At 37.5% G+C, this 24,433-nt stretch overlaps 1 protein-coding gene and 1 non-coding gene across 2 annotated transcripts; one reads left to right on the top strand and one right to left on the bottom strand.

The window, feature by feature from the left end:
- Positions 1-1,144: 1,144 nt before the first annotated feature.
- On the top strand, positions 1,145-23,157 carry LOC121393422 (mucin-2-like). Its single transcript, XM_041561907.1, has 15 exons — positions 1,145-1,355; positions 1,495-2,019; positions 2,159-2,686; positions 2,826-3,350; positions 3,490-4,017; positions 4,157-9,067; positions 11,054-13,651; positions 15,334-15,429; positions 16,768-16,808; positions 17,912-18,040; positions 19,230-19,883; positions 20,594-20,722; positions 20,809-20,863; positions 21,364-21,499; positions 22,765-23,157. The coding sequence occupies exons 1-15, from the start codon at positions 1,145-1,147 to the stop codon at positions 22,934-22,936; spliced, it is 11,238 nt and encodes a 3,745-aa protein (XP_041417841.1). The 3' UTR covers positions 22,937-23,157.
- Positions 17,561-17,633, bottom strand: trnat-ugu. Its single transcript has one exon. It is a non-coding gene; the product is annotated as a tRNA-Thr (tRNA).
- Positions 23,158-24,433: the final 1,276 nt, after the last annotated feature.

Raw genomic sequence — 24,433 nt, 5'->3', positions numbered from 1 at the left:
CATCAACTTCTACCAGCATCCCCGGTACGCACTTGTCAATCCCTTTCCATGTTTTTAATATTAAACAACCTATAAGTAAAGACATGCATGTTTAGAAATATTCATAAACAGGTACAAATAGCATAATTTGTATTAAAAGCAGATAACTTTCCTCATTTTGCAGATTGTTCTTACTGTAAGTCGACTGAATGGATTGATGTAAGCTCTCCAGAACATGACATAACCGGAGATATTGAATCATTTAAAATCATCAGGAACCATAGTATTCCAATCTGCAAGAGTCCAATGACTATTAGGACAGTTAATTGTAGAGCAAAAGATTCCAGTTCTTCATCAGAAGAATCACAACAAAGCAAAAAATGCAACATGAAAAAAGTTGGTTTGCTTTGCCTTAACCGGCACAAATCTCAAAAGTGTAAGAACTATGAAATTCAAATTAAATGCTGCTACAGTGATCTTTCCATTACAACTACATGTTCAATGACGGATACAACCCCAACAACAAGTATAATAACCACAAGCCATTCAGCAACTACAACCATTCCAGAAACTACAACAAGCCATTCAACCACTGAAACAATTCCAGAAACAGTAACAACCCATTTGACAACAACAACTCCAACAACAAAATCCACTTCAGAGACCACAAGTATCACAACTACTGCGTTAACTTCTACCAACATCCCAGGTACACACTTGTCAATCCCTTTCCATGTTTTTAATATTAAACAAGCTATAAGTAAAGACATGTATGTTTAGAAATATTCATAAACAGGTACAAATAGCATAATTTGTATTAAAAGCAGATAACTTTCCTCATTTTGCAGATTGTTCTTACTGTAAGTCGACTGAATGGATTGATGTACACTCTCCAGAACATGACATAACCGGAGATATTGAATCATTTAAAATCATCAGGAACCATAGTATTCCAATCTGTAAGAGTCCAATGACTATTAGGACAGTTAATTGTAGAGCAAAAGATTCCAGTTCTTCATCAGAAGAATCACAACAAAGCCAAAAATGCAACATGAAAAAAGTTGGTTTGCTTTGCCTTAACGGGCGCAAATCTCAAAAGTGTAAGAACTATGAAATTCAAATTAAATGCTGCTACAGTGATCTTTCCATTACAACTACATGTTCAATGACGGATACAACCCCAACAACAAGTATAATAACCACAAGCCATTCAACAACTACAACCATTCCAGAAACAACAACAAGCCATTCAACCACTGTAACAATTCCAGACACAGTGACAACCCATTTGACAACAACAACTCCAACAACAAAATCCACTTCAGAGACCACAACAAGTATTACAACTACTGCGTTAACTTCTACCAGCATCCCCGGTACGCACTTGTCAATCCCTTTCCATGTTTTTAATATTAAACAACCTATAAGTAAAGACATGCATGTTTAGAAATATTCATAAACAGGTACAAATAGCATAATTTGTATTAAAAGCAGATAACTTTCCTCATTTTGCAGATTGTTCTTACTGTAAGTCGACTGAATGGATTGATGTAAGCTCTCCAGAACATGACATAACCGGAGATATTGAATCATTTAAAATCATCAGGAACCATAGTATTCCAATCTGCAAGAGTCCAATGACTATTAGGACAGTTAATTGTAGAGCAAAAGATTCCAGTTCTTCATCAGAAGAATCACAACAAAGCAAAAAATGCAACATGAAAAAAGTTGGTTTGCTTTGCCTTAACCGGCACAAATCTCAAAAGTGTAAGAACTATGAAATTCAAATTAAATGCTGCTACAGTGATCTTTCCATTACAACTACATGTTCAATGACGGATACAACCCCAACAACAAGTATAATAACCACAAGCCATTCAGCAACTACAACCATTCCAGAAACTACAACAAGCCATTCAACCACTGAAACAATTCCAGAAACAGTAACAACCCATTTGACAACAACAACTCCAACAACAAAATCCACTTCAGAGACCACAAGTATCACAACTACTGCGTTAACTTCTACCAACATCCCAGGTACACACTTGTCAATCCCTTTCCATGTTTTTAATATTAAACAAGCTATAAGTAAAGACATGTATGTTTAGAAATATTCATAAACAGGTACAAATAGCATAATTTGTATTAAAAGCAGATAACTTTCCTCATTTTGCAGATTGTTCTTACTGTAAGTCGACTGAATGGATTGATGTACACTCTCCAGAACATGACATAACCGGAGATATTGAATCATTTAAAATCATCAGGAACCATAGTATTCCAATCTGTAAGAGTCCAATGACTATTAGGACAGTTAATTGTAGAGCAAAAGATTCCAGTTCTTCATCAGAAGAATCACAACAAAGCCAAAAATGCAACATGAAAAAAGTTGGTTTGCTTTGCCTTAACGGGCGCAAATCTCAAAAGTGTAAGAACTATGAAATTCAAATTAAATGCTGCTACAGTGATCTTTCCATTACAACTACATGTTCAATGACGGATACAACCCCAACAACAAGTATAATAACCACAAGCCATTCAACAACTACAACCATTCCAGAAACTACAACAAGCCATTCAACCACTAAAACAATTCCAGACACAGTAACAACCCATTTGACAACAACAATTCCAACAACAAAATCCACTTCAGAGACCACAACAAGTATTACAACTACTGCGTTAACGTCTACCAGCATCCCAGGTACACACTTGTCAATCCCTTTCCATATTTTTAATATTAAACAAGCTATAAGTATAGACATGTATGTTTAGAAATATTCATAAACAGGTACAAATAGCATAATTTGTATTAAAGGCAGATAACTTTCCTTATTTTGCAGATTGTTCTTACTGTAAGTCGACTGAATGGATTGATGTAAACTCTCCAGAACATGACATTACCGGAGATATTGAATCATTTGAAAACATCAGAAACCATAGTATTCCAATCTGTGAGAATCCAATGACTATTAGGACAGTTAATTGTAGAGCTAAAGATTCCAGTTCTTCATCAGAAGAATCACAACAAAGCAAAAAATGCAACATGAAAAAAGTTGGTTTGCTTTGCCTTAACGGGCACAAATCTCAAAAGTGTAAGAACTATGAAATTCAAATTAAATGCTGCTACAGTGATCTTTCCATTACAACTACATGTTCAATGACGGATACAACCCCAACAACAAGTATAATAACCACAAGCCATTCATCAACTACAACCATTCCAGAAACTACAACAAGCCATTCAACCACTGAAACAATTCCAGAAACAGTAACAACCCATTTGACAACAACAACTCCAACAACAAAATCCACTTCAGAGACCACAAGTATCACAACTACTGCGTTAACTTCTACCAACATCCCAGGTACACACTTGTCAATCCCTTTCCATGTTTTTAATATTAAACAAGCTATAAGTAAAGACATGTATGTTTAGAAATATTCATAAACAGGTACAAATAGCATAATTTGTATTAAAAGCAGATAACTTTCCTCATTTTGCAGATTGTTCTTACTGTAAGTCGACTGAATGGATTGATGTACACTCTCCAGAACATGACATAACCGGAGATATTGAATCATTTAAAATCATCAGGAACCATAGTATTCCAATCTGTAAGAGTCCAATGACTATTAGGACAGTTAATTGTAGAGCAAAAGATTCCAGTTCTTCATCAGAAGAATCACAACAAAGCCAAAAATGCAACATGAAAAAAGTTGGTTTGCTTTGCCTTAACGGGCGCAAATCTCAAAAGTGTAAGAACTATGAAATTCAAATTAAATGCTGCTACAGTGATCTTTCCATTACAACTACATGTTCAATGACGGATACAACCCCAACAACAAATATAATAACCACAAGCCATTCAACAACTACAACCATTCCAGAAACTACAACAAGCCATTCAACCACTAAAACAATTCCAGACACAGTAACAACCCATTTGACAACAACAATTCCAACAACAAAATCCACTTCAGAGACCACAACAAGTATTACAACTACTGCGTTAACTTCTACCAGCATCCCAGGTACACACTTGTCAATCCCTTTCCATATTTTTAATATTAAACAAGCTATAAGTATAGACATGTATGTTTAGAAATATTCATAAACAGGTACAAATAGCATAATTTGTATTAAAGGCAGATAACTTTCCTTATTTTGCAGATTGTTCTTACTGTAAGTCGACTGAATGGATTGATGTAAACTCTCCAGAACATGACATTACCGGAGATATTGAATCATTTGAAAACATCAGAAACCATAGTATTCCAATCTGTGAGAATCCAATGACTATTAGGACAGTTAATTGTAGAGCTAAAGATTCCAGTTCTTCATCAGAAGAATCACAACAAAGCAAAAAATGCAACATGAAAAAAGTTGGTTTGCTTTGCCTTAACGGGCACAAATCTCAAAAGTGTAAGAACTATGAAATTCAAATTAAATGCTGCTACAGTGATCTTTCCATTACAACTACATGTTCAATGACTGATACAACCCCAACAACAAGTATAATAACCACAAGCCATTCAACAACTACAACCATTCCAGAAACTACAAGACATTCAACCACAACCCATTCAACAACTACAATTCCAGATACTGTTACAACCCATTCAACAACTACAACAACAACTCCAACAACCACAACAATTGCAGATACAGTAACAACCCCTTCAAAAACCACAAGTCATTCAACAACAGCAACAATTCCAGACACAGTAACAACCTATTCAACAACTACAAAAACCACAAGCCATTCAACAACTATGACAATTCCAGACACATTAACAACCCATTCAATAACTACAACCATTCCAGAAACTACAACAAGCACTTCAACCACAACCCATTCAAGAACTACAACAATTCCAGACACAGTAACAACCCACTCAACAACAACAACCATTCCAGAAACTATAACAAGCCCTTCAACTACAACCCATTCAACAACTACAACAATTCCAGACACAGGAACAACCCATTCAACAACTACAAGAACTACAACAACCACAAGCCACTCAACAACTACAACCATTCCAGAAACTACAATAAGCCATTCAACCATAACTCATTCTACAACTACAACAATTCCAGACACAGTAACAACCCACTCAACAACTACAACCATTCCAGAAACTACAACAAGCCCTTCAACTACAACCCATTCAACATCTACAACAATTCCAGACACAGTAACAACCCATTCAACAACTACAACCAGTCCAGAAACTACAACAGGCCATTCAACCACAACCCATTCAACAACTACAACAATTCCAGACACAGTAACAACCCATTCAACAACTACAACCAGTCCAGGAACTACAACAAGCCATTCAACCACAACCCATTCAACAACTACAACAATTCCAGACACAGTAACAACCCATTCAACAACTACAACCAGTCCAGGAACTACAACAAGCCATTCAACCACAACCCATTCAACAACTACAACAATTCCAGACACCGTAACAACCCACTCAACAACTACAACCATTCCAGAAACTACAACAAGCCCTTCAACCACAACTCATTCAACAACTACAACAATTCCAGATACAGTAACAACTCATTCAACAACTACAACCAGTCCAAAAACTACAACAAGCCATTCAACAACTACAACCAGTCCAGAAACTACAACAAGCCATTCAACAACTGCAATTCCAGACACAGCAACAACCACCACCCATTCAACAACTACAACAATTCCAGACACAGTAACAACCCATTCAACAACTACAACCAGTCCAGAAACTACAACAAGCCCTTCAACCACCACCCATTCAACAACTACAACAATTCCAGACACAGTAAGAACCCCTTCAACAACTACAACCAGTCCAGAATCTACAACAAGCCATTCAACCACAACCCATTCAACAACTACAACAATTTCAGGAACTACAACAAGCTATTCAACAACTACAACAATTCCAGACACAGTAACAACCCATTCAACAACTACAACCAGTCCAGGAACTACAACAAGCCATTCAACCACAACCCATTCAACAACTAAAACAATTCCAGACACAGTAACAACCCATTCAACAACTACAACCAGTCCAGAAACTACAACAAGCCATTCAACCACAACCTATTCAACAACTACAACAATTCCAGACACAGTAACAACCCACTTAACAACTAAAACCATTCCAGAAACTACAATAAGCCCTTCAACCATAACTCATTCAACAACTACAACAATTCCAGATACAGTAACAACCCATTCAACAACTACAACCAGTCCAGAAACTACAACAAGCCATTCAACAACTACAACAATTCCTGACACAGTAACAACCCATTCAACAACTACAAGTCCGGAAACTAAAACAAGCCCTTCAACCACAACTCATTCTACAACTACAACAATTCCAGATACAGTAACAACCCATTCAACAACTACAACCAGTCCAGAAACTACAACAAGCCATTCAACACCTACAACTAGTCCAGAAACTACAACAAGCCGTTCAACAACTACAACAATTCCAGACACAGTAACAACCCATTCAACAACTACAACAAGTCCAGAAACTACAACAAGCCATTCAACCACAACCCATTCAACAACTACAACAATTCCAGACACAGTAACAACCCATTCAACAACTACAACCAGTCCAGAAACTACAACAATCCATTCAACAACTATAACCAGTCCAGAAACTACAACAAGCCATTCAACAACTACAACAATTCCAGACACAGCAACAACCACAACCCATTCAACAACTACAACAATTCCAGACACAGCAACAACCACAACCCATTCAACAACTACAACAATTCCAGACACAGTAACAACCCATTCAACAACTACAACAATTCCAGAAACTACAACAAGCCATTCAACCACAACCTATTCAACCACTACAACAATTCCAGACACAGTAACAACTCTTTCAACAACTGCAACCATTCCAGAAACTACAACAATCCCTTCAACCACAACTCATTCAACAACTACAACAATTCCAGATACAGTAACAACCCATTCAACAACTACAACCAGTCCAGAAACTACAACAAGCCATTCCACCACAAGCCATTCAACATCTACAACAATTCCAGAAACTACAACAACTCTTTCAACAACTACAACTATTCCAGACACAGTAACAACCCACTTAACAACTACAACCATTCCAGAAACTACAACAAGCCATTCAACCACAACCCATTCAACAACTACAACAAGTCCAGACACAGAAACAACCCACTTAACAACTACAACCGGTCCAGAAACTGCAACAAGCCATTCAACAACTACAACCAGTCCAGAAACTACAACAAGCCATTCAACAACTACAACAAGTCCAGACACAGTAACAACCCACTTAACAACTACAACCATTCCAGAAACTACAACAAGCCCTTCAACCACAACTTATTCTACAACTACAACAATTCCAGATACAGTAACAAGCCATTCAACAACTACAACCAGTCCAGAAACTACAACAAGCCATTCAACAACTACAACAATTCCAGACACAGTAACAACCCATTCAACAACTACAACAATTCCAGACACAGTAACAACCCACTTAACAACTACAACCAGTCCAGAAACTACAACAAGCCAGTCAACAACTATAACCAGTCCAGAAACTACAACAAGCCATTCAACAACTACAACAATTCCAGACACAGTAACAACCCATTCAACAACTACAACAAGTCCAGAAACTATAACAAGCCATTCAACCACAACCCATTCAACAACTACAACAATTCCAGACACAGTAACAACCCATTCAACAACTACAACCAGTCCAGAAACTACAACAGGCCATTCAACAACTACAACCAGTCTAGAAACTACAACAAGCCTATCAACAACTACAACAATTCCAGACACAGCAATAACCACAACCCATTCAACAACTACAACAATTCCAGACACAGTAACAACCCATTCAACAACTACAACAAGTCCAGAAACTACAACAAGCCATTCAACCACAACCCATGCAACCACTACAACAATTCCAGACACAGTAACAACCATTTCAACAACTACAACCATTCCAGAAACTACAACAAGCCCTTCAACCACAACTCATTCAACAACTACAACAATTCCAGATACAGTAACAACCCATTCAACAACTACAATCAGTTCAGAAACTACAACAATCCATTCCACCACAACCCATTCAACATCTACAACAATTCCAGACACAGTAACAACCCATTCAACAACAACAACCAGTCCAGAAACTACAACAAGCCATTCAACCACAACCCAATCAACAACTACAACAATTCCAGACACAGTAACTACCCACTCAACAACTACAACTGGTCCAGAAACTACAACAAGCCATTCAACTACATCTCATTCAACAACTACAACAATTCCAGACACTGTAACTACCCATTCAACAACTACAACCAGTCCAGAAACTACAACAAGCTATTCAACCACAACTCATTCAACAACTACAACAATTCCAGATACAGTAACAACCCAATCAACAACTACAACCAGTCCAGAAACTACAACAAGCTATTCAACCACAACTCATTCAACAACTACAACAATTCCAGACACAGTAACAACCCTTTCAACAACCAAAACCATTCCAGAAACTACAACAATTCCTTCAACCACAACTCATTCAACAACTACAACAATTCCAGACACCGTAACAACCCATTCAACAAGTACTACAACTCCAACAACCACCACAACCCTTTCAACAACTACTACAACGCCAACAATAATAAGTCATTCAACAACTCCAACAACAAGTTCAACAACCACCTCAACTACATCCACAACATTTACAACTTCCACCTATGTCACTATTACTTCGACATCTGGAACAACTACTTCCACAGTACCTACTACATCATTTGCTACATCATCCACGTCATCTACACCTAGTACAACCACCTTATCTACAACAATCTCAACCACAAGCAAAGAAACAACTGCATCTGAACCCACCACCTCATCTACTCTATCATCATCACCTCCAACTACTTCATTTTCAACCATTACCACATCAACAAGATGTTTTTGCCAAGTTGAGACCACCTTATATTCTAGTGGTAAGTTTATGTATATTATGATGCCATTTTGGCAGCATATATACTTCTTTTTTATGTGACTGTACTTATCATATTAATAAAACTAACAATAATACATTAGTTATGTATGTAATTTAATTAAATGTATTTAATTTAATTAAAACCCTCAGGGTTACTATTTCTGTATAGGGAACATAGACTGATAATAGTCACACATTGAGATGTCACTGGAGGCATCGCAAGGACAAAAACATATCACACAAATGACTTGTACCCATATTTTTGTTTCCACACAAACCTAAAATTTTTCTATATACTGTTTACATGTATAACATTGATATTCTGTTAGTGACACAAACTCCTTGTTTACCAGGACAGCACTTGGTCTTTTCTACTTTCTTAGCACAATTACTAGCCAATGGTTTGTAGAATGTTATTCCCTCAAGAGTTATATTTACAGCTTGATGCATACAGTGACGCCTCCATTTTACTTACCCTAATTTTAGGTTTTCCATATATTTTACCATTTTTTGTGACCCCACCAATATATAATGCATAATACATTTCCCTGACTTTACACCATTTTTATGGTCCCCTGAAAAATGTGCAGATATCGACAGCACCAGCCATAGATCGCTTTGTTTAAAATGCCTTTATTGAGACATGGGTTTCTGACCCCAATACACTTGGCAACGTTTCAGACCGCCATCGGCTGGTGCTGTCGATATCTGCAAATTGTGAGTAAACGGACACATGGTGGAAACCGGTGCTGACTGAGAAATCTAATCCCCTGAAAAATGTAAAATGGGGCTTCTACTGTTAATAAAGTAGAGTAACAACAGCAGGAAGAGGTTGTGCAGAACTAAATAGTCACTAGTATAGAAATCTATGTTTATATTTTCTATTTCAGTCTGGGGAAAGCTGCTTTGTTCCCAGAGTGGCAGAAGGGTTAAAAGATTAGAGTCATCCCAGAACACACAATGAGGTGGATACAGGGCAGGAGCAGGAGAGGGGGTGAGGTGCAAACATATATAATATTATAGATATTTCTATCTATACAAATTTATCCAGACTGCAGCTCTGAGCAGTAGAACAGGCATTGGGATGGACCATTATTTGAAGGGGAGCTGACCATAAGATGTAAGCCTTTTATAAGCTTATTGCGGGTTCTTAATGGTAATTTAAGAAATGTGGTCATATAAGAAATAACAAAACAATATATATACATATGGCAAGAGAATATGCTTTATTATAAAGAACAAGTCTGGGGGGCAAGTGCCCCCCTTGACCTTATATGTGGACACCCATGACTGGAGGTGTGGCATCATCTATATCAGGGTAAACAGATTTTTCTTCAGCCCGTACAAAATGATATCATAAATTTGTGCTGGCATTTCACTGTACTACACACATCTTTACAGGGAACTGTGATATTATAGTGGCTCCTTAATAAGTAGGATTTATCTGTATTTATACATTTCATTGATTTTTAAATATATAAAGTCAAATGGCATAAGCAGTTTGTAATTGCCTCAAACTTTATTTTCACCCTTTAGGGAAAACAGTAAAACACAAAATAATACTGATGCTGCATCAATTGTATATTTTGTGCCAAATGTAGTCCTGCCAGCCAGCCAATGACTACTGCTGATTCATAGAATGAAATAGTCAAATAGCAGTGGTTATACTTTCTAGATCCTCCGAGCAATTATTTGTTTTATGGTCACAATAATTAACTCAATGCAGTTTAGCTATTCAGATTTCCACCCAAATAACACATCCTTCCATTGTCTTTTTTTGCCCTAAATATTTGTTCCAAAAGACTTCCACATTTTATTTTAATAATCTATACTTTTTATTTATTTAAAATTTATTTTGAAATGTAAAATACTGTGTTCATATATTTCCTTTTGTATTACTATTTCATTGGATACATCTGTAAAAGGTGTCAGCTATAAAGTCTGCAATGCAAACAAATTAATCTGCTTTTTTAATCTCATGATACAGGTGAGCGTCTTTATACAATTATGGACAAGGCTGGTTGCGAATATTACGCATTATGTAATGATACCTGCAAACCACAAAGATATGTTGATTGCACACCTAGAACCAGCACAACCTCTTCAACTGGATCAACAACTGCAGGTCCGACACCAACTACAACTTGTTTAATGTGGAAGCCAACTGAATCATACCCTCCATTTTCAGACTCAAAATCATCAACTATTTCATCAAATAAAGAATCATCTTCAACTATATCACCTTCTCCACATGATAGAATTGCATCAAGCTACCCCACACCTGATACAGGTATTTCATTTTCAACACCTGGATCAAGTGACATACACTCCACAAAATTAACAAGTTCTCCACCATTTAAAGTATCCGCCACTCCTGATTCAAGAGAAAGTCACACTACCAGGGTGTCAACTCCTCCACCTGATAGATTAGTCTCAATACCAAGCTCTGAATTATCTACACCTGGATCAAGTGACATACACTCCACAAAAGTGACAACTTTTGAACCATCTGAAGTATCTGCCACTCCTGATTCAATAGAAATTCATTCTACCAGGGTGTCAACTCCTCCACCTGATAGATTAGTCTCAATATCAAGCTCTGAATCATCTACACCTGGATCAAGTGACATACACTCTACAAAAGTGACAACTTCCCCACCATCTGAAGTATCCGCCACTCCTGATTCAAGAGAAAGTCACACTTCCAGGGTGTCAACTCCTCCACCTGATAGATCAGTCTCAATACCAAGCTCTGAATCATCTACACCTGGATCAAGTGACATACACTCTACAAAAGTGACAACTTCCCCACCATCTGAAGTATCCGCCACTCCTGATTCAAGAGAAAGTCACACTACCAGGGTGTCAACTCCTCCACCTGATAGATTAGTCTCAATACCAAGCTCTGAATCATCTACACCTGGATCAAGTGATATACACTCTACAAAAGTGACAACTTCCCCACCATCTGAAGTATCCGCCACTCCTGATTCAAGAGAAAGTCACACTACCAGGGTGTCAACTCCTCCACCTGATAGATCAGTCTCAATTCCAAGCTCTGAATCATCTACACCTGGATCAAGTGACATACACTCTACAAAAGTGATAACTTCCCCACCATCTGAAGTATCTGCCACTCCTGATTCAAGAGAAAGTCACACTACCAGGGTGTCAACTCCTCCACCTGATATATTAGTCTCAATACCAAGCTCTGAATCATCTACACCTGGATCAAGTGACATACACTCCACAAAAGTGACAACTTCCCCACCATCTGAAGTATCCGCCACTCCTGATTCAAGAGAAAGTCACACTACCAGGGTGTCAACTCCTCCACCTGATAGATCAGTCTCAATTCCAAGCTCTGAATCATCTACACCTGGATCAAGTGACATACACTCTACAAAAGTGATAAGTTCCCCACCATCTGAAGTATCTGCCACTCCTGATTCAAGAGAAAGTCACACTACCAGGGTGTCAACTCCTCCACCTGATAGATTAGTCTCAATACCAAGCTCTGAATCATCTACACCTGGATCAAGTGACATACACTCCACAAAAGTGTCAACTTCCCCACCATCTGAAGTATCCGCCACTCCTGATTCAAGAGAAAGTCACACTACCAGGGTGTCAACTCCTCCACCTGATAGATTAGTCTCAATACCAAGCTCTGAATCATCTACACCTGGATCAAGTGACATACACTCTACAAAAGTGACAACTTCCCCACCATCTGAAGTATCCGCCACTCCTGATTCAAGAGAAAGTCACACTACCAGGGTGTCAACTCCTCCACCTGATAGATTAGTCTCAATACCAAGCTCTGAATCATCTACCCCTGGATCAAGTGGCATACACTCTACAAAAGTGACAACTTCCCCACCATCTGAAGTATCCGCCACTCCTGATTCAAAAGAAAGTCACACTACCAGGGTGTCAACTCCTCCACCTGATAGATCAGTCTCAATACCAAGCTCTGAATCATCTACACCTGGATCAAGTGACATACACTCCACAAAAGTGACAACTTCCCCACCATCTGAAATATCTGCCACTCCTGATTCAAGAGAAATTCACTCCACCAGGATGTCAACTCCTCCACCTGATAGATTAGTCTCAATACCAAGCTCTGAATCATCAACACCTGGATCAAGTGACATACACTCCACAAAAGTGACAACTTCCCCACCATCTGAAGTATCCGCCACTCCTGATTCAAGAGAAAGTCACACTTCCAGGGTGTCAACTCCTCCACCTGATAGATCAGTCTCAATCCCAAACTCTGAATCATCTACACCTGGATCAAGTGACATACACTCCACAAAAGTGACAACTTCCCCACCATCTGAAATATCTGCCACTCCTGATTCAAGAGAAATTCACTCCACCAGGGTGTCAACTCCTCCACCTGATAGATTAGTCTCAATACCAAGCTCTGAATCATCTACACCTGGATCAAGTGACATACACTCCACAAAAGTGATAACTTCTCCACCATCTGAAGTATCCACCACTCCTGGTTCAAGTGAAATACATTCAACCAAATTAGCAACTTTTACACCTATTCCAGTTCCCAGGAGTACACGTGAGTATAGATTTCAATGAGAAACAGACAAACAGACAGAACATGTTATGTTATATAGGAAGGCACAATAGTACTAGTCCCAATAAATCTTTGTTAAAACATATGTTCCATGGCCACCTTCCATAATGCCATATTTGACAAGAAGTACAGCCAGCTATTGAACATTGCAGAAAATTCCTCAGCTATTTTGGGAATAAACAATAGGGCATGCAGTATATGCATAAAACTCAAGACTGTACAAATGTAATTTGCTAACTGCCACTAGGAGATGGAAGGGATTGTCGATGGTGGAGTTGTTATGTTGTGTAAGAAAAGTCTTATAAAAGTATTTGCACTCCTGCCAGTCCAAGCACATAGAAAAAGCCTTGCATGATATAAATATACAGCACTTTCCCCCGGTTCTACTGTTTTTGCATAATAAATGATTAGTTGGAGTGCAGAGGCCTGCAGTCATTCTGCAACAGCAGAACACATTGTGCAAAGTGCAAAACAAATTACATTTCTGATTTAATTTGTATTTGTAATTTCGATTTGTAATTCTAAAACCATTAGATGATTAAGTACACCCATTATTCCATACAAAACATACAAAACGTTTTAACCAGGCTTGTAACTTTAACCCTCCCAGAAGTTATGCAATACCACCACTGAAACCTAGAAAAGAAGATTTAAAAAAGATTTGTATTGAAACACAGATGGTCATCGTGACATTATAAAATATTGATCTTGGATATTGAAATTAAATTTCTGTAGATAACTTATAGTCAACTATACTATTTTAGTTCTAGTTTTTGCAAAGGCTTTTAGTACAATACCATAATAACAAAAAGAACTAAAATATGTTATCCATAAATCTTCTATACCATATAATACAGACAGCCAAAGAATTAGCATAATTAATTTGAGCACAAATATCTTATTCGTTCATAAGAATAAAGTTGAATGCAATGTAGATATCATTTCCGTTTTAAGGGAGCTTTATATGAGATGTTTATCAATGACACAAAAGTAGAATCTGACAATAATATGTCTAGGGCAATACAGTACCCACAAGATGGAGAAGAAGGCCAATAAGGCTTTTGGAATGTCATAGATATATATTGACACTTTTATGGAAACAAGTTAACACAACTTGTTGAACTTGAAGGATGTAACTTTTCAAACTATACTGCTGTAAATAGTATAGTATTCCCTATAAAAAGGGAAAAACTCAATTTAAAATGTACAGTACACACAGACATCATATAGAAATGTGTTGTGATATTTCTCACCAGGTACTCTCTAATTGTCTCTTTTTTTTTTACCAGAAAAGAAAATATTATTTATGTTATTTCTATTCTTGTATCTTCTTTATTCTTTCCATTTCCTTGCTTTCCATGATTTCCCCTTGCAGCTATAAGGTTAAGTTTGAAAGTTAAATTTAAAACCATAAATATTAGAGACTGATTGCAGTAGAGACTAATTATGCAATAGAGCTAATGTCTTAGAATGTCATCATTTATAGGGCAGAAGAATGAGATGCTTGGGTTGAATTTGTAGAATTCCCCTTATTGTAGAGCCATGGCAAATTTCCTCTGTAAATCTACAGCAATATTAAGACTCACAATATTTTAAAATGGCTGTTTAGAAGCACAAAACCAAAATCTTTGAATGTTTACTAAAAAAAACTTGTTTCCCAAAAGCAAACGAATGTCAGTGTTTTATGCCGGACTGCTCAACTGGCTTCCGCGTGGCTGCTGTGAAATCAAGAATGAACTCTTGTCCTAATGTTACATGCGGTAAGTGCGATTGTAGGACTATTTTACATATCAAGAGTATTTTATTTAGATATGCTAAACTACAGGCGCTCATTCAACAGTCATTCAAACATCTAGGCAATATTTTTCTACATTCCTATAGTTTAAGGATTAAATCATTTTTATTAATTAATATATAAAAACAGTCATTTTTTCTAGGGATGGGAAATACCCTTTTTCAAATTTTACAAACTTCAGTGCTGTGTCACCTATACAAAACCCTTTGTCAAGCCCTTTCATATAGACAAGAGAAACATGCTTAAAGAGTTACCCTACCTTTCATTTCACCTGGAAATAGAACATTGTAATTTTATATATCATAGGAGAGGCCTGATTTTTTAATGTAGTAATTATAATGAACTATTCATACTGTAAAATAAGAAATAAATACAGGTACGGAATCTGTTATCTGGAAACTAGTGATGGGCGAATTTATACGCCAGGCGCAAATTGGCCGCAAATTCCCATGGCAAATAAGTTCACGAAACCACCATGAAAATTCAACAGCAAAAATTTGTTTTTTTGGGCGCCAGAGCATTTTCACCGGCGAATGTGCGTCGGCGTCAAAAAAAATGGACGCCGGCGTAAAAAACGGAATTTTTCGCCCAAATTTGCCCATCACTACTGGAAACCCATTATCCAGAAATCTCCAAATTACAGAAAGGCCGTCTCACATAGACTCCATTTTATCCAAATAATCCACATTTTTTTTAAATGATTTCTTTTTTCTCTGTAATAATAAAACAGTAGCTTGTACTTGATCCCAAGTTGGGATGAGCGAATTTGACCTGTTTAGTTTCGCCAAAAATTTGCAGCTGGAGAAATGTTGCCGACACCCATTAAAGTCTATGAGTGTCAAAAAATTTTTTGTCACGTGGCAAAATTTTTTGATGCACGTCTTTTCTTTTTACGCACACTGCCATACAAGTCTATGGCCGTAGTTTTTGCGGCGAAACAAGGTGAAAAAATTCGCCCATCCCTAATCCCAACTAAGATATAATTAATCCTTATTGGAGACAAAACCAGCCTACTAGGTTTATTTCATGTTTATATGATTTTCTAGTAGATTTAAGGGATGAATATCCGAATTATGGAAAGATCCGTTATCCGGAAGACCCCGGGTCCGGAGCATTCTGCATAACAGGCCCCATAGCTGTAACTCCACCCAGCAAGCCTATGCCGTGCATTATAAAAATCTTTATTGAGAACACAGGCAAACATTGTTTAAATGGCTGAAATGAGTAGCTTTAATAGCAGTAAGACATAACTTTTTTTTTAGCGAACCCAGCAATGTTTTCACAGTTTTTTTTTAATCAACAGTACCTGATGCTGTCTGTGTTCATGGAACTGAAGTATATCAGGTAACGTGTATTTTGGTGTGGATTTTTTAGTTTTTAGTTTATAGATAAAGTTAAAATCTAGCTGCACTGTTCATTTTTATCTTGCCAAAATAACGGGATGGGCAGACATCAGTCCAAGCATCCCTTGTTGAAATGCAGCTACAAACATGGAATTGGATGGCTGCTGGTAAATGTACAACAAATGGAACACTGGCATTTGGATAAAATGTATATAAATTGAATATATATATATATATATATATATATATATATATATATATATATATATATATATATATATATATATATATATATATATATATATATATATATATATATATATATATATATATAGCTATTATTCCAAAATTTCCGGTGCTTCTATCAGCAGAAAACTGCACCAGCTAAGGGTTATACCAGTGAGCACAATGGATCGATCCTCTTCCGTCTTCTTTTTTCTTCAAAGAATGCACAGTTGAACGAAATAGCCAACTTTTTAGTAAAAGTTTGGCTTTTCGTTCTACTGCACACGCACAGCCGCGCAATGGAAAGAGGAAGACGTAAGAGGATCGCTCCGTGGTGCTCGCTGGTATAACCGCAGGTGGGTGCAGTTTTCTGCTCATAGGAGCACCGGCCTAGGGTTTCAGGTAAATCAATACAATCGCTTGAGAATTTTTTATGACTAATTCTAATTGATATTTGATTGTCTGTTTCATCATGACACTGTTAAATCTAGAATGTCAAAGATTGAGTATTGATTGAACATAAATCTGAGGCCCCAGCAAGAATTGAACTCACGACCCCTGGTTTACAAGACCAGTGCTCTAACCACTGAGCTATGAAGCCAGATATGCTTATACCCTGGAGGCTTTTGCATAGGAGGGTCTCCAGTTCAAAGTTAGGGCTCCGGTTTCAATCCCTGGCTTCTCCACCTTTTCTCCAATGACCCTTCAGTCTAAAAGCTTTATACTATGGACCAATCAATACCCAAGTTGCTAAGGAATAAGGAGTCTAAATTCGCCTTACTGACCTATGCATCTTCATTGGGAAGGAGAAAAAATATTATTATTTTGTATTCTAGAAACTATTATAAATAAATATACGTTTCTGTTCTTTATTTTAAGGTTGGATCAAATATCCCACAATCTGCAGATTCTTGTCAGACATGTGAATGCTCTCATGAAATGGACACAAGATCTCAATTCTATATAGTAAAGTGCCAGCCAGTTGTATGTGACAAGACCTGTAAACAAGTAAGTTTCTCCTAATTTTAATAAGGATTTTCTGTTTTTGAAATCTGATCACTAGTGATGGCCAATTTGTCCTGTTCCACTTCGCGTAAAATTAGCGAAACACGAATTTTGACGCCTGCAAAAATCGACACTGGTGACAATTTGACATGCATTACAGTCAAGTTTAATTATCGCCGGCCTTTGAAATTGTCGAAAAACGTTGACTTTGCCGGTGAATTTTTGCTGAATTCGCCACAAATTCACATCTGGCGAATAAATTCACCCATCTTTACTGGTCACATATGTTTCTGTAATATATTCACAAAGGAACAGGTGCAGTTGTGAGTTTTTAGGGAGGATCGGTGCTTCTATTTGCTCAGCTTTAACAGCACATTCTTTTTTTACTCAAACCCATAATAAAATGTAAAATCAGAAATTGTATTGCATACATAGATGCCATCATTTGCTTACAATTTTAAAGCGTAACAATTTTGTCCCACAAATTTTCATCAGTAATTGAAGGGGTTCTGCTTTTTTGGATTTGCCTGAAGCAAGAGTTGCTTGAATCCTAAGACAAATCTGAAAATTAATTTATATTTTCAAATATAAGCAAATCCAGAAATATTGCATAATCAGTAAGAAAAAGTTGCTGCTAGTGATGAGCACATTTTCAGCGAAGTTTCTCAGTGAAAATGATGCCAATAAACTCTATGGGTTAAAAAATTGTTGGGTATTAAAATAATTAGTTGCACAACCTCTGAGAAAAAATTGTTGCCATAGATTTCAATGTATTTTGGAGAATTGTCACCATTTCACTTGTTTTTGGCAAAGCAAAACCAGTCAGGTTCAACCATATAACTAGTTGCTGCCCTTTTCCAAATTGAATTTGTGCTAAAATTGCTGAGATTTGGCTGAATCCAGAACAGATTCTTGGATAAGGTACATCCTAGATGGACAAAAAATAACAATTCAGAATCTCTCTTCTTTTTATCTGTTCTCATCGACCAGCTGACCCCTCCCCTGATATTAAAGGTCCAACCCCATCCTGCTTCATTTTTTTTTTTACTGTTTACATATTAAAAAAATAATTTGGGATTCATTTTACCCCTTGCTGCAATACTCTTTTCCATCTCAAATTTAGCTTGTCTAATAGCTTTTTTGCATGATTTATTGTTACTTTAAACCTTTATATATATTTTTTTTAAATTAGGGTTACGAATACAAAATGAAAGCAGGACAGTGCTGTGGAGAGTGTGTGCCTATCCAGTTAAAATGTACCATGATGGTAAATTTTGATGCAAATATAAACACCGGAGAAACAGGAACTAATGGAAACCCAGGAGATGCAGGAGCCACAGGAAACAATGGAGATTCAGGAGTCACAGGAAACAATGGAGGTTCAGGAGTCACAGGAAACAATGGAGGTTCAGGAGTCACAGGAAACAATGAAGGTTCAGGAGTCACAGGAAACAATGGAGGTTCAGGAGTCACAGGAAACAATGGAGGTTCAGGAGTTACAGGAAACAATGGAGGTTCGGGAGTCACAGGAAACAATGGAGGTTCAGGAGACACAGGAAACAATGGAGGTTTTGGAGTCACAGGAAACAATGGAGGTTCAGGAGTTACAGGAAACAATGGAGGTTCGGGAGTCACAGGAAACAATGGAGGTTCAGGAGTCACAGGAAACAATGGAGGTTCAGGAGACACAGGAAGCAATGGAGGTTCAGGAGGAATAGGAGTCTCAGGAGACACAGGAAGCTCAGGGAGTACAGACAACACTGGAAATTCAAGAGGGACAGGAAACACAGAAAATAATGGAAGCACAGGAGGCAAAGATACAAGAAATGCAATAATAGACTTACAGGTAAACTCTGCCTCCCTACTCTACTTGTGTGGGCCATACTCTGCCTGTGTGTTCAATACTTTGACTGTCCTACTCTACCTGTGAGTGCCATACTCTGCTTCCCTACTCTGCCTGTGTGTGCCATACTCTATCTGCCTCCCTACTCTGCCTGTGTGTCATACTCTACCTGCCCTATGCCCCATGTGTGTGCACTACTGTGGGAGGTAAGCCTGGTGGGGGTTGCTCTGGGGTAACAGTTATTATAGGGTCCCTAAGGTATTTAATTATATTCTTGGTGGTGCTGTGCTATCCACGGGGGGCGGAGCATATGGATTTAAGGGCATATCTTATTATGACCAACCAATTATTTTTTTGGTGTGTTACTGCCATTAATATGGATATGGTTTAAAAAGTTCTTGTGATAACATGTGTGTGGTTTAAAGTGGGTGTGTTTTAAAATTGGGAGTGGTCAACACAGACTTTTTTTTATTATCGGCCCTCTGCCATGTTGCCAAGAAAAATTCTGGCCATTGGACAGCATTGCACTAGAACAAGCTCCACTAGAGTCCACTGGAGTCCCAGGGGTAGCAGTAGTCAAATATACAAACATTTATTCAAACTAACAGTTAATTAAAAAAAAACTATGTAGGGCGGTCTGGCATTATCAAATATATTTTTTGTTAGTTTATACACCAAACATATTTTTTTGTATTTTTATCTTCCTTCCATAGATTGGTGAAAAATACCATGTACCTAATAACACTTGTGCTTATTATGAGTGCAGAGAAGTAAATGGTGTTGCCATTCTCACAAAGGTGGAGAAAGTTTGCCAGCCACTGGATATCTCCATATGTGACATGGTATGTTGTTATTGTACTCTGATGTACAGTATATTAATAGCACCTACTATTTACTATATGCAAATGATTTTTCTGATTTGTTCCAGAGTACTCTCACATATGATGCAGACAATTGCTGTAGGACATGCACGCCTAAAACACGTAAGTAGGATTTAGTCATCTCTGCCAACTGTTCAACATAATATAATTTTTAGTCCAAAACTTTTCTGAATGTGAGCGCCAGATATTTGATTCTACCTTTTCTACCTTTTCAAAACAGTTTAAAATCTCAGAATTATGTTACTCATTTTGCAAAACATGCCATAGATTTAGGGGTTTCACCTGCTCGGTTTTGACCCAGACAGCCCGGTTTTTTGAAGGACTGCCTGGGTCAAAACTGCCTGCCCAGTTTTCCAAATTAGGAAAACCGGGCAGGATTTCCTATAATTGATGCAGTGACTGGCCAATCGGCGCCCGTCGCGTCATAGCCCCTCCTCTTACACCAGGGCCTGTCCACTTCTACATCACTGCCTCACCCCAACTGCATCACTGCGCTGCTCTCTGCCCAGATACAACTGGCTGAAAAGATGGCAACCCTACATAGATTTAACTCTCAGAAATGCAACTAGAGCTTCCTGGGGACAAACAATGTTTTCTTTTAGAGCTCATAGTAACACCACCTCCAGAGATCATAGAAGACTGCAGTGTACGTAAGAATGTCACAGTCCTGGAACAAGATGACTGCATACTGGAGGTAGAACTGTCTTACTGTGGAGGACCCTGCATGGGATCTTCAATGTAAGTTACTTATCCAATGCTTAATTATGCATTTTATAGTGGAAACAACATTGTAGTACATTATTATTAGTTTAGTTGTCAGTGACACAAAATTTAGGGGTTGATTTATTAAGGTTTGAATGGTAAATTCAAATTTTCAATTTTTTTTGTATCAAAATTCACAAATTTGAATTTAAAAGCACCGACTCATATGTAAATGTGAATGTGAGATTTATCATACCTCGACCATGGAAACAATTTGAATATTTGCCACCTAAAACTTGCTGAATTAATTTAAAAGGCAATGGCCATTTGAATATGTTAATAGCCTTCCTGACATTCAAGTTTTTTCAGGAAAATTTTTATTCAATTCGAATATGAACCGCATTTCTACCAAGGTGCATAATCTTGCATTTATTATAGTAGAACATCATCTGCTAATTTGCTGCCCAGTTATATAGTCGAGTCAGATTTCTGTGCAAAGTGGCTGTATCTTACATGGAACTTACAATTTTTCAAAATTTAGTATTATTATCAGCACAAATACAGACAGTAATTTTAGGGGTAGATATATCAAGGGTCCAATTTCGAAGTAGAAAAAGCTTAGAAATTCCACCATCGAATTGTAATATTTTGACTTTTTACATCGAATTTGGCCATTTGCAGTCGAAGTAAAATCGTTCGATCGAACAATGAAATCCTTCTAATCGAACTATTCAAAGGATTTCATCCATCGATCTAATGATTTTTCTTCGACATCAAAAAACTTTAGCTCTAGAAGGTCCCCCATTGGCTAACAGCTGCCCTAAGGGGCAGATTTATCAAGGGTCGAATTTCGAAGTAGAAAAAGCTTTGAAATTCAACCTTCGAATTGGAATACTTCAACTTCGAATATCGAAGTCAAAGTTTTTTTTAAACCGAATGTGGCCATTTGCGGTCGAATAAAATCGTTCGATGGAACAATGAAATCCTTCAATCGAACGAACGAATTTTCTTCGACTTGAAAAAACTTAGAAAAATGCTCTAAAAGGTCCCCACAGGCTTACATAGCACTTTGGCAGGTTTAATTTGGCGAAGTATTGAAGTCAAAGTTTTTTAAAGAATTCGAATTCAAAGTCGAAGTCATTGTAGCCTATTCGATGGTCGAAGTATCCAAAAAATTACTTTGAATTTAGATTTTTTTTTTTACTTCTAAAATTCCCTCAAATTCACTTCGACCCTTACTAAATCTGGCCCACAATGATAACCATCAAGGCCATAAATCACCTTAATTCATTTTTCCTCAGGTATTCAATGGCATCCAATAGTTTGGATCAGAAATGCTCCTGCTGCAAAGAGATGGAGTTTGTAACAAAGAATGTGCAACTGCTATGTGCTAAAGGAAGACGCCAGAACTACAGCTACGTTGATGTGTTGAGTTGTGGCTGTGCTGGAGCAGTTTGCGTTCCTCAGAATTAAGCCAACAATCCATAGAAAAGTCAGCAGACACAAATTAAATACTCTGCAGGTTAAGATGTTCTTCAAAGCAGAGAAAGCAGGGACTGAAACATAGAAACATTTTGTAAAGCCCACATAATCTATACCTCTCTATTCTTTGTGATTTTAGAACATTAGCAAGTTTCAATTGTTCTGGGGATTTGTAATGAAGTACACGCTCATAAATAAACTTTCAATGCAAATAAAAATGAAAATGTGTTTTTTTTTTGTGGTGATTGACTTTTGTAGAGAATTATTTATGTATCATGTCTTTGTATTTGGAGATGAAGTAAGAACAAATTTAATACATGTCTTGCTTTTTTAGTGAAATGACAGATCTAACTATTTGTCATCCCTGGGAGATTTTACTATTTGCCTCAAACCAACTGGAAATATCTTGAACTGCAGAGGAATAGGGATTTCCAATTGTACACTTGGCATATTCCAACGGTTCATCTGGTATTTGTCAGAATATACAGACTTCCAGTCTAAGCCAGCTGATTTCTTTTAAATTGAAGCTCGAGTCATGCTTCAGTCACCCAAGTGCAAGTTGTCACACAGCGTGCAAGGTTTCAAGTAGGACTTAGCCTTAAAAAGTCTAAGCCCCCCAAAACTCAGAGTTATTCAGGCAAAAGGCACAAGGAAATAAACAGCTTGCAATATAACATTGGTCAGTAGGTCGCAGCATAACAATATATATGTATGTAAACATCCGCAATTAAACATAATAAAACTATAAACTTCTGGGGCAGCATATGCTTACAGGGTTGACCTCACTATGGCTTGGAAATCTCCTACTAGATAGAAACCCCTTAACTAAGAGCCAAATTAGAGTAAGGAAGAGAAGTTGTAAGGCTCAAACAAGAAATTAGATATCACCTTGGCGTAGTTGTGTCCAATGCTCAATCACACAGTGGTGGGGTTCGCTAAGTCCACTTAAACTTCGGAGTATAAACAATAATTCCACTGGAGAGCTGGTAACAATTCAGTGAAGTGTTTTATTGAAGATGCATAAGCACTACATGTTCCTCTGGTGCAGTTGTAACTAATTCCAAGTTAAATGGTTCCCCTGGCAGTTATATATATGGCCATTAGGTGTCATGATTTCCCACATCTTCTTCTTTGGCTTCCATATGCTGAGGTGAATGTCTGCTGGAGAGCCTAGGATTTAGGCCTCAGAAGAGGAAAGGCCTTAATGGCCAAAGTCAGGGAATAGGCCACATGAATGATGCATAAGACAGTGGTAGATGAACTCCTGTCATAGTACACTCTAGGACAGGGATCCCCAACCTTTTCGACCTGTGAGCAACATTCAGAAGTAAAAGGATTTGGGGAGCAACAATATGAACAATGTTAAATAAGTGCTGTGATTGGCCATTTGGTAGCCCCTACTTGGATTGTCAACCTTCATTGAGGCTCTGTTTGGGAGTGCACCTGGTATTTATACAACCAAAACTAGCCTGGAATTCAAAAATAAGC

Source organism: Xenopus laevis, chromosome 4S, assembly GCF_017654675.1.
Source record: "Xenopus laevis strain J_2021 chromosome 4S, Xenopus_laevis_v10.1, whole genome shotgun sequence".
In the NCBI taxonomy this organism is placed as follows: Eukaryota; Metazoa; Chordata; class Amphibia; order Anura; family Pipidae; genus Xenopus; species Xenopus laevis.
Note: the sequence above shows the minus strand (reverse complement) of the source record. Positions and strands in the feature narration are given on the sequence as shown.